The sequence below is a fragment of the Lithobates pipiens genome, unplaced genomic scaffold, assembly GCF_037356315.1.
Source record: "Lithobates pipiens isolate NorthernLeopardFrog02 unplaced genomic scaffold, aLitPip1_a1.2 Scaffold_18, whole genome shotgun sequence".
Taxonomy (NCBI): Eukaryota; Metazoa; Chordata; class Amphibia; order Anura; family Ranidae; genus Lithobates; species Lithobates pipiens.
The window spans coordinates 644,440,903-644,451,782 of record NW_027507758.1 but is presented as its reverse complement, the minus strand read 5'-3'; the positions used below and the strand labels follow the sequence as shown (position 1 = coordinate 644,451,782).

Sequence of the window (10,880 nt, the reverse complement as noted above, 5' to 3'; positions counted from 1 at the left end):
AAACCTGCTGTGTATAAATCAGAACTACCAATAATTGTCAATAATCTACCTGATGATGGTGGGGGATGGTGTGATCTTCCTGTGTGAAATCCCGAGAATACAGAGGATGGGGACATCTCTCTGGTGGGTTCCCATTACTGGATCCATCTGTAGGAAACACACACACTGACTGAATACATTGTTTCTATGTGTTTATCAGATGATGGGGGATCTAGGTGGAGCCTCCGTACTGCTCTCTCCTTTACAATAAAGTCTCCTTTTACCCGGTGATGTGAGGGGCGGCTGTTTGTCCATCATGTCGTCCTTGTAGAGATCCTTGTGTCCTTCTAAATACTCCCACTCCTCCATGGAGAAATAGACAGTGACATCCTGACACCTTATAGGAACCTGACACACACAATGATACAGTCACCATCCAGACACATCCCTTGTCTGTTACTGGATAATGCCCCAGAATTCCCAGAATCCTCCTCACCTCTCCTCCATCATCTCTCTGGTGACTTCTAGAATCTTCTTTGTATTTCTCTATTCTATCAGGGAGGGAGGTGGAGGCAATGTGATGGTCATATGATATTCAGACTTCACAGGAGGAAAACTCTAGTTCTAAAAACAAAAAGTAAAATCAATTGATAGTCTGAGAATCCTTCTCACCATTCAGGTCTCCAATTTATTAAAGCCCCACCTAAGGCTGATGTATAATTTATAATTTACCCACAAAGGACCCCCACACTCCGTAGGTTAAAAGCTTGTTGCAGGTATTCTGACATCAACACATACAATGCAGAACCAACAGTCTCACTTTGCTAGTGAGGATGCCAAGGGTCCGCCCACATCCTAAGAGCATCAGAAGAAAAAGTCAGATGGAGGGACATCGGGAGGGGGAGCTGTGAGGTCAGTGTGATGTCATAGGACATATAGACTCTGGATGGAGGGACATTGGGAGGAGGAGTTGTGAGGTCAGTGTGATGTCATAGGACATATAGACTCTGGATGGAGGGACATTAGGAAGAGGAGCTGTGAGGTCAGTGTGATGTCACAGAACATATAGACTCTGGATGGAGGGACATTGGGAGGAGGAGCTGTGTGGTCAATGTGATGTCATAGGACATATAGACTCTGGATGGAGGGACATTAGGAAGAGGAGCTGTGAGATCAGTGTGATGTCATAGAACATATAGACTCTGGATGGAGGGACATTGGGAGGAGGAGCTGTGAGGTCAGTGTGATGTCATAGGACATATAGACTCTGGATGGAGGGACATTGGGAGGAGGAGCTGTGAGGTCAGTGTGATGTCATAGGACATATAGACTCAGGATGGAGGGACATTAGGAAGAGGAGCTGTGAGGTCAGTGTGATGTCATAGGACATATAGACTCTGGATGGAAGGGCATTGGGAGGAGGATCTGTGAGGTCAGTGTGATGTCATAGGACATATAGACTCTGGATGGAGGGACATTTGGATGGGCAGATTTGAGGGGTCCTCTATATGAGGCTCCTGTGCAAACCAAATCACTGTTCCTGCGTGTGTCCTTCCTCTCCTAAACTGAAGAGTGAACTTTGACCTTTACCATAGAGAAATCTGTCAGGAATGTGTGAAAGTAAGCTCTCATGTGATCAGGTGACGTGCGGAGGAACGGAGTGTAAATAGCAGATAATTTTCTCCAGAGCTCCTAATGGTGGGGATTGATTTCGCTGAGTGCTGGTTCCAAGTTCCCACCCCCAGGATCACTGCAGGTGTGGAGAAAAGCTGTGTTAGCCCTTGTACACACAGTCGGACATTCCGATGGAAAATGTCCGATCGGACCGTGTTGTCGGATAATCTGACTGTGTGTGGGCTCCATCGGACTGTTTCCATTGGAATATCCGACGGAAAAGGTTTTAGAGCTGGGCTATAAAACTTTCCGACAACATGATCCGATCGGACTTTGTCCGATTGTGTGTAGAGAATTCCAATTGGACAAAGTGCCACGCATGCTCAGATCAAATTCCTAGACCAAAGCTATTTACTACTATCCTGAACGTAGTCCCGTCGTAAGGAAATAACGTCATCACGTTACGTACAATCAGATTTCCCATAAACTTTGTCCGACCGTGTTTATGCAACACCAGTTTCGGACAAAATCTGTCGGACAAAATCAAACGGATTTTGTTGTCAGAATGTCCGACCGTGTGTACAAAGGCTAAGAGGATATGGAGGGGAGATGAGGAGGAGATCCAGGAATCAGGATAAAGGTCAGGACAAGCAACAGACGAGCGCATCCAAGAGATGAAGCCGGGGTCACTACACAGAAAATCAATCCAAGGAAACAACAGGCAGGAAGAGGAATAGCAAGAAGGAGCTCAGAGACAAATGAGAATATTGCTCAGCCAATGGGAGATGATCTCAGCATGACTTACATAATGAAGGAGATGAGGGGGAGGGGAGGAAGTCACTTATGGTGACCATAGAGACATGGAAATTCAGCTGGTTCAGCAGGGATCGGTCACATTTCCATCCATGTGAGGTCACTGCCGGATAAAAGTCACTCCATCAGCGGCTGCAGCCAATAGCTTCATCACTGATCTGTGTATTCTGAGAGTGGAGGAGCGCCCCCCATTGCCAGAATACAATAGTGCAGCAGGGAGGATTCCCCCATCCCCCTCCAATGTGTGGATGGGGGAATCACTTCAGTTTTTTCATCTCCTTATCCCGCTAGGGTGATCACATTTCCAAACTGCCATTCAGGGATAGCCCCCCCAGATGATTTTTGATTTTTTTTTTTGCCGATTGATGGGCCAGGGGCATATGAAATCAGCGGACCCATGTGGAAGATCAAAAGTGGGCCCTAGGCATCAAGAAGAAGAACAATATGGCGCGTAAAGCATGTTGTGGTGAACAGTGGTCTTAAATTGCGCTAAATATTGGGTTAAAGGGGGTGTTGTTAAAGAGAGTGAGATGACTTATACAGTGCAGAATGTGGTAATGTTAAATAGGGAATGCAGAGTGTATGGTGGGGGGGTAATATGTACAGGAGAGGAGTGCGGAGTGTATGGCCAGGGGTAGTTGGTGGAGAGAGGAGAAGGAGGAGTGCAATACCAACCCCTCATAGTCTGTCAGACACTGCTACACCACCTTGGTGGTGGGGCACTCTGAATGATGAAAGGGGGCACTATGGAGGAAGTAAAGGGGCACTCTGGAGACATAAAGAGGGTACCCTGGAGGTTGTAAGGGGAGATGTAAGGGGGCACTCTGGTGGTACTAACTTAGTCAGAGCCCTTACATCCTCTGGGGTGCACCTTACATTCTCCCTGAGTGCCCCCTTATATCCTCCTCCAAAATGTCCCTTACATCCTAATCCCGAGATTGGTCAGGGTGGCCGCAGTGTAGTCAGGGGGACCGTGGGATGGACAGGGGGAATGTGGGATGGACAGGGGGAACGGGGGATGGACAGGGGGACAGTGCAATGCACAGGGGGACCGTGGAATGAACAGGGGGACCGTGGGATGCACAGGGGGGCCGTGGGATGGACAGGGGGACAGTGGGATACACAGGAGGACACTTACCCATACAGATCTGTCTCTGACTGTCTCCCCGACCTCTCAGTTCTCACTTCTTCCTTCCTAGTAGGCTGTTCCCTGAAGCCTGCGCTCTCCCTGCCGGACTGTTCTTCCCTCTCGCTGTGCTGGAGTGAGGTGAGTGTCCCCTCCACACCCCCTGTCTGCCATGTCAGACAGTGAGAAGAGAATCCGTGGGGCTGCACTGGAAACTACACTTCCCAGCATGCAGGCAGGCTGGATCCTTACCAGCAGTAAGTATGGCTCTGTCTGGTGGTCACTCTGGTGTGGTGTCTGTAGCGGCTGGCTGCTCTCTCTCTTTTAGGGCAAAGGGGTGCTGCTCAGCCGTAGCCCGTAGGGTGCGGGTGCCCACTGACTGCCCACGTGTCAGCCCTCAGCCGACATCATGTGACTGGTTGCTAGACACAGGACGGCCCTACTACCCTATCAACCAGTCAGTCAGTTAGGCATATGATGTGTGTTGTTACAGTGTGTATATTTATAAGGGTGGCGGACTGGTGGCAGTGGCGGTGTGTTTTCTTTTTCATTCCGGGACACTGTATTGTCCCGGAATGAAGGTGCCCGGGACACGGGACAAAAATCTCAAATAAGGGACAATCCCGGACAATCCGGGACATGTGGGCACCCTACATCCTGCTGGCTGAATGATAAAACTGAACCATGTATGGCCAGCTTTGGAAGGAAGATAAATTAATCATCAACTGATCCCCCTGAAGGGGTTAATGTGCATATTACCTCCTCTGCCTCCAGATCCAGCAACGTCTCCTCTCTACGTCCTTCCAAATGGAATGTCCTATGTACATGACATCACTTCCTGTCTTTACCTGACATCACTTCCTGTCTTTATTCCATAGAGTCTTCCTATCTGGGTAGAAGTGGGTAGAAATGAGATCACTACTTTCTGAAGGAACTGCAGCCCCGAGAAATGTCTGGTAGTGTGAACACGGCCATGTGCTGTGTGTGTATATAGTGAATATCATTCCCCTTTCTCGCCTCCCTGAGTGTGTATGAAGAGGCGGAGCCCTGAGTGTGTATGAAGAGGCGGAGCCCTGAGTGTGTATGAAGAGGCGGAGCTCTGAGTGTGTATGAAGAGGCGGAGCCCTGAGTGTGTATGAAAAGGCGGAGCCCTGAGTGTGTATGAAGAGGCGGAGCCCTGAGTGTGTATGAAGAGGCGGAGCCCTGAGTGTGTATGAAAAGGCGGAGCCCTGAGTGTGTATGAAGAGGCGGAGCCCTGAGTGTGTATGAAGAGGCGGAGCCCTGAGTGTGTATGAAGAGGCGGAGCTCTGAGTGTGTATGAAGAGGCGGAGCCCTGAGTGTGTATGAAGAGGAGGAGCTCTGAGTGTGTATGAAGAGGCGGAGCCCTGAGTGTGTATGAAGAGGCGGAGCTCCTGCTGGAACAGCGGTCGGAGGAGGAGTCTAGGAGGGAGACTGACAGAAACTGCAGGAGTGAGCGAGGAGGATCCGGTTCCTTTGCCATCGGAGGTGAGGAGAGTGTGAAGGATGTTGGTAACTCTGGTAGATGAAAAGCTGGGAGTCATATTGGGAGTCATATTGGGAGTCATATTGCTCTGGTGAGTGGGGAAGCACTACAAGGGGGTGCCCTCACCATCACATGTGTAAGAGGCGGAAGAAGGCGTGGCTACACTACAGCTGGCACAGTTTGGAGCACCGAGAAATTTACACCTTATCAACTTTTCATTGATTGGATTTATTTATTTATTTTTTTAAATAGGTTCATTGAAATAGATGCAAAGTGGAAGCAGTGGACTTGCAGAGAACACTATATTGAGCACAAAATATTGTATGATTACATTATTTGTTTCACAGGTTTCTACTTTAATATACCAGCAAACATTATGAGAGTAAAGAGGCAGGCGGAAGTGGAAGCAGTGGATCTGCAGGGAACAGCATATTGAGCACAGAGCACTTTATGTTGTATATGAATTTGCACATGTAATATTTTACTTCATTTATTGATAAACACTATAAGATCAGTGAAGTAGATATAAAGTGGAAGCAGTAGATCTGCAGAGAATATTATTTGAGCCCCTAGCACTTTATATATGAATGTCTCCACATATTTTAGTGTATTTGTGATGATTTATGTGCACACACAATAGGACAGCGCTGTGACACATAATGCTCTTCTAGTTGATAAAGCGAACACTTACCTTTGTTACAGCAGATGTCCGGTATAAGATATTTCTGTAGGTATTTGAGTTGTTACACATAGCGCGGGTTTTATTCTATTTATATTGGTGACATAATTGCCCAAATCTGGTGATCAGGAGCCATTTCCATCCCTTTACTCTCGGCTGGGGCTCTTTGTATCCATATAACAGATGTTCTACATGACTAAATGTGACATCAATTTTACTGCAAAATCAAAGGGGCCAAAATGTCTCCTCCCCGAGCAGTAATATATTTCTATCCCCCTTGGTGGGAGTGGAGATGACCCATCTATAAGAATATACAGTACATACACACACAGCACAAGGCCGTGTTCACACTGTGAGCTGTTTCTGAAATTCCTCTGAGCTCCACAAGGTGGTGATCTCACGTCCACCAAGACAGGAAGTCTCTATGGAAGACAGGAAGTGATGTCAGGTACAGACAGGAAGTTCCGGGTGAGAGGTGAGTCGGGAGGAAGTAGTGAGGAGACGTTGCTGGAAGACGTAGCAGAGGAGGTAATAATATCTTATTTTCTATTTACTCCCAGTAACCCCCCGTCATGTCCGTCCTCTTCCTCCATAGTCACTGTGATGCCGTTTATCTCCAGCAGATGATGATACACACATATATAGTGTGGAGGCCTAGATTAACCCCTTCAGGGGGATCAGTTGATGATGAATATATCTTCCCTCCAAATCTGGCCATACATGGTTCAGTTTTATCGTTCATCCAGCGGGATGAGAGGAAAAAACGGAAGTGATTCCCCCATCCACACATTGGAGGGGTATGGGGGAATCCTCTCTGCTGCACTATTGTATTCTGACAATGGGGGGCGCTCCTCCGCTCTCAGAATACACAGATCAGTGATGAAGTTATTGGCTGCAGCCGCTGATGGAGTGACTTTTATCCGGCAGTGACCACACATGGATGGAAATGTGACCGATCCCTGCTGAACCAGCTGAATTTCCATGTCTCTATGGTCACCATAAGTGACTTCCTCCCCTCCCCCTCATCTCCTTCATTATGTAAGTCATGCTGAGATCATCTCCCATTGGCTGAGCAATATTCTCATTTGTCTCTGAGCTCCTTCTTGCTATTCCTCGTCCTGCCTGTTGTTTCCTTGGATTGATTTTCTGTGTAGTGACCCCGGCTTCATCTCTTGGATGCGCTCGTTTGTTGCTTGTCCTGACCTTTATCCTGATTCCTGGATCTCCTCCTCATCTCACACCCAACATAGAGAATGGAATTTGTGATCCAGGAGGCCACATTTTACCAGACTCCCGGACCCCAAGAATCATAGTGGCCACTAAACTGTCCAGATTAAATATTTCCCCACTGGGAACCATAGTGCTTAACCACTTCAGCCCGGAAGGATTTACCCCCCTTAATGACCAGGCCATTTTTTTGTGATTCGACACTGCGCTGCTTTAACTGACAGTTGCGCGGTCGTGCGACGTTGTACCCAAACAAAATTGATGTCCTTTTTTCCCCACAAATAGAATTTTATTTTGGTGGTATTTGTTCACCTCTGCGCCTTTTTTTTTTTTTTTTTTTTTTCACGAAGAGCGACAATTTTGAAAAAACAAAACATTTTTCTTTTACTTTTTGCTATAATACATATCCCAAAAAATATAAAAAACAAATGTATTCCTCAGTTTAGGCCGATATGTATTCTTCTACATAAGTGAGAAAAGGGTTATTCCTGCGCCTAATCAGGGAAGAATCCGATAATCGTACTGCTGCATACACTGAAATGGGGATGCTTGGGTCCCAATAGCGGAGTAAAGAGGTAAAAAAGTAGTGATGCGCGGTACTATAATAGGGAGTTGGCCTAGGAGGCTTAATAAATTCTATAGGCACTAAGATTGTGCGTGATATATATATTCCCGTATACAGTAAGAGAAAGGTATATAAAAAGTTGTGCGTATTTTTATAAGGGGGTGGTGGACAACTCTCACCACTATAGCATGATGATATTCAAGATAGGAGACAAATGTAATGAGTAAGAAAAAAAAAGAAAAAATTGCAATGCTTGGAATAAGTAATCCCTAATGTGATTTTATAACTGACAGAATCGCATAAAGTGCCAGTGCTAGACAATAAATAGAATCATGAAAGTATTAACTACACCATAGATTAAATAAAACAATATATATAAAGCAGTCACAAAGAATAGTGAATCGCAGTGCGATTTGTTCACGCTGACAAAATCGCATAAAGTGCCAGTGCTAAAGGTGAGAAGGTGTGTGGAATATTCTATTACACAATAAGGTAAATAGGATAATATGTATAAAACAATCACCAACTCGATAAAACGTATGTGCAAGAAATGGTGAGTTGTAGCTGCCAGAAGTCGCATAAAGTGCTAGTGTCACAGAAGTGGTAGAACAAGGTCCGTGCGGGTGTTCTCTACCATATAATCATCAAAACAATATTCCTGCGACCGTGAACAGCTCAATAGTTCAATTGTGCAAGAAAATGACAGAAAATCAAAATAAACGCATAAGTAATATTGGTGTTAAGGGAGTAAAAAGAATCCCACAAACTAATCAAAAAACTGTGTGCGATACCTACAAGAAATTATATAAAAAATAACAATAGCATATATCAGAGTGTGACCATTCTGCTTTGTGCGATAAACGGTGGCGATTATGTCAAAAGTCGCATATGTCGACAAATCGCATATAATGTCCGTGTCTGTATATAAGTGCACAGAGCAATATAATCGGTGATGGTGGTGAAAGAGGTGAATATATCCCACGTGGTCCTGTGTGGTTGGAGTATGGGTGTCCCCTTACCTTACAGCTGTAAGGTAACAGCGTGTGATATGTATATCCTCAGAACTCCTGTACTTTATCCCTCGAGGTCTTGTCCCGATATTTACAGATCCTGGTATCCACGGATCCTGGCGTCTCCTGCCTATCACGCTGTGTTGGTCCCTTTAAGTATTTGCTCAGCAGCACTCAGCGTGGGGGGGGGGTGTAGGTTTACCTCGGCAATTGGTGCATATGTAAGGGGTTAAAGAAATAAGGAGGAAGGGAGCCCCATAGTGTAGTAATTCTCAACACATATGATTTATTACAGCAAAACAGTAATGTACTCACAAGCAGACAAGTTTCAAATGCAGTGTATAAACGAGCCTCGAGCTCGATTGCGTCACTTCCGGTAGCGTCCCGACGCGTGTTCGTCACGGTCACGTGACTTCATCAGGGGATGTCTAGTGCCCACGGAAGTGTCTTTAAATAGAGACATTAATAGCTAATTTGGCGGCCATTTTGGGGAAGACCCGGAAGTATCCCGGCGGCCATTTTGTCGTCTACATGGTCGCCGGAAGTGTACGGGCGGCCATTTTTTTGGTTATTCCGCCGTTTTTTATCATGTTTATGGCCAGAAAAAACTGTGTGGCCATTTTTTTTTTTTTTTTTTTTTTGGGGAGTGTCTCCAGCGGGGCTTGTCTTGATTTACATAGGAGTGTCATCGCCCCCTTAGTAACGAGCGTTCATAGTTACAGATGGAAACATGAGGTGATGTTTAAAAACATGTGATACGGGCTGCAAGTTAAACCTATAATGTAGGTACCAGACACATAATTATGAGTAAAACAAGTGCTGGTAAATAATGTCTGAACATTATTAGATTTATGCTAGAGTTGCTATAAAAATCCTTAATAAAAATTACATGTAAAAAATATAAAAGAAGGTATATAAAATTTAGAAAAATTATTACCATATATTTATTTATGCGTAAATATAAAAATTTGTGATTCCTAATAGAGATATAGGTGCCACGAATAAATTAAGGCTAAGGTAATTTATGTAGCCTTGTTTTGATAAGCAAAAAATAAAAAATAATAAAAATATTTAATGTTATAATTATATCGAAAATATGTGATAAGCGAGGTTAGAGGATTAAAATTAAAATCCGAAAAAACTTTAATTAAAAAAATATAAAAGATAAAAATAAAATGCATATAAAAACGAAAAAAATCGTTCTCAATGCTGCCGGAAATGACGTATGGAGCAAGATGTAAAATTACATTCAGGATAATCAGAACACACAAAGAGATTAAAATAGAGTACATATAGAAAATATGCATGTATGTGCACCCATATGCGTAAATACCTGTGTGTGTCACCACCATAATTAGATACAACCCGGTGACATACAGGGTGCAAACATATAAAATGTCTAAACCTATATATAACGAGAGGAGCTCTAAGAGAGAGATTGGGGGGCGTTGTGAATGAGAGGTGAGAGAAGGGCGGTATATGGACTATAAAACTCTAAAAGATCCTAAAAAAATGGAAGAAATCGCAGAGAGATGAAGAATGGTTAAAAATCGCTAATAAAACAATTCAAATCAAATTCCACGTTGAGGCCCTTTGGTGTGAATGTGTCTAGTGTGAATATCCATTTGGACTCGATTTGGCTGAGGGTTCTTACTTTGTGTCCCCCTCTCCAATGTTTAACATAGGGCTCAATCCCCCAGAATTTAAGTTGGGAGGGGTCTTTCTTATGATGTAACGCAAAGTGCCTTGATACGCTGTGTTTGTCAAATCCCTTTAATATGTTCTTCACATGTTCTTTCACGCGTACCTTGAGCGGTCTCTTGGTACGGCCAATGTATTGGAGGCCGCAGCTGCATTCTAATGCGTATACTACTCCAATCGTGTTGCAACAGATGAATTCTTTGATGTCGTAGCTATTGCCTGTGCTGGTTGAAGTGAATTCTTTTTTCTTTTCATTCGGGCGTTTTGTTCTGGTGCATGCGTAGCATCGTTTGCAGGGAAAGAATCCTTTTCCCGTGAAAAAGGAGAGACCCCTACTCGGTGGGTCTGGTGTATTCTTCACTATTTTATCTCTGATAGTGGGGGCTCGCCTGTAAACAAATTTTGGGCGAGTGGGCAACACATCTTTCAAGCATGTATCTGAGCGTAGTATCTCCCAATTGCGTTTAATAATTTTTTCGACTTGTTTAAACTGTACATTAAAGTCCAGGATGATCGGAATGTTATCTTGTATTGTCCCGTTATGGGGTTTATCTTTGATGAGATCTTTGCGATTTAGTCTTGCTACTTCTGATATTTTTTTGTTAATAAAATCGTCTTCGTAGCCTTTTTCTATAAATTTTTGTTTCATTTTTTTAGCTTGA

General features: G+C 44.4%; 3 protein-coding genes across 5 annotated transcripts in view; 2 read left to right on the top strand and 1 right to left on the bottom strand.

Moving 5' to 3' along the window:
• The window catches only part of LOC143989821 (uncharacterized), a 184,519-nt gene extending 180,143 nt beyond the window's left edge, over nucleotides 1–4,376 (bottom strand). The window contains exons 1-3 of one of the 2 annotated variants that reach the window (XM_077490099.1): nucleotides 4,292–4,376; nucleotides 476–603; nucleotides 264–387 (exon numbers count right to left, since the gene is read on the bottom strand). In XM_077490099.1, the coding sequence (XP_077346225.1) occupies nucleotides 264–348 (85 nt within the window). In that variant the 5' untranslated portion in view covers nucleotides 349–387; nucleotides 476–603; nucleotides 4,292–4,376. Of the gene's footprint in view, nucleotides 1–263; nucleotides 604–4,291 lie in introns of both variants that reach the window. The other variant, XM_077490098.1, reaches the window with a different exon arrangement.
• The window catches only part of LOC143989797 (uncharacterized), a 765,658-nt gene that overhangs the window by 71,099 nt on the left and 683,679 nt on the right, over nucleotides 1–10,880 (top strand). Inside the window, exon 1 of one of the 2 annotated variants that reach the window (XM_077490066.1) lies at nucleotides 6,166–6,243. The exons of the other annotated variant lie outside the window; for it this stretch is intronic. The gene's annotated coding sequence lies outside the window, so the exon portion shown is untranslated. Of the gene's footprint in view, nucleotides 1–6,165; nucleotides 6,244–10,880 lie in introns of those variants that run through there. 2 annotated transcript variants of the gene reach the window in all.
• Nucleotides 1–10,880, top strand: part of LOC143989921 (uncharacterized) — a 134,660-nt gene that overhangs the window by 66,937 nt on the left and 56,843 nt on the right. The gene's annotated exons all lie outside the window — the stretch shown is intronic.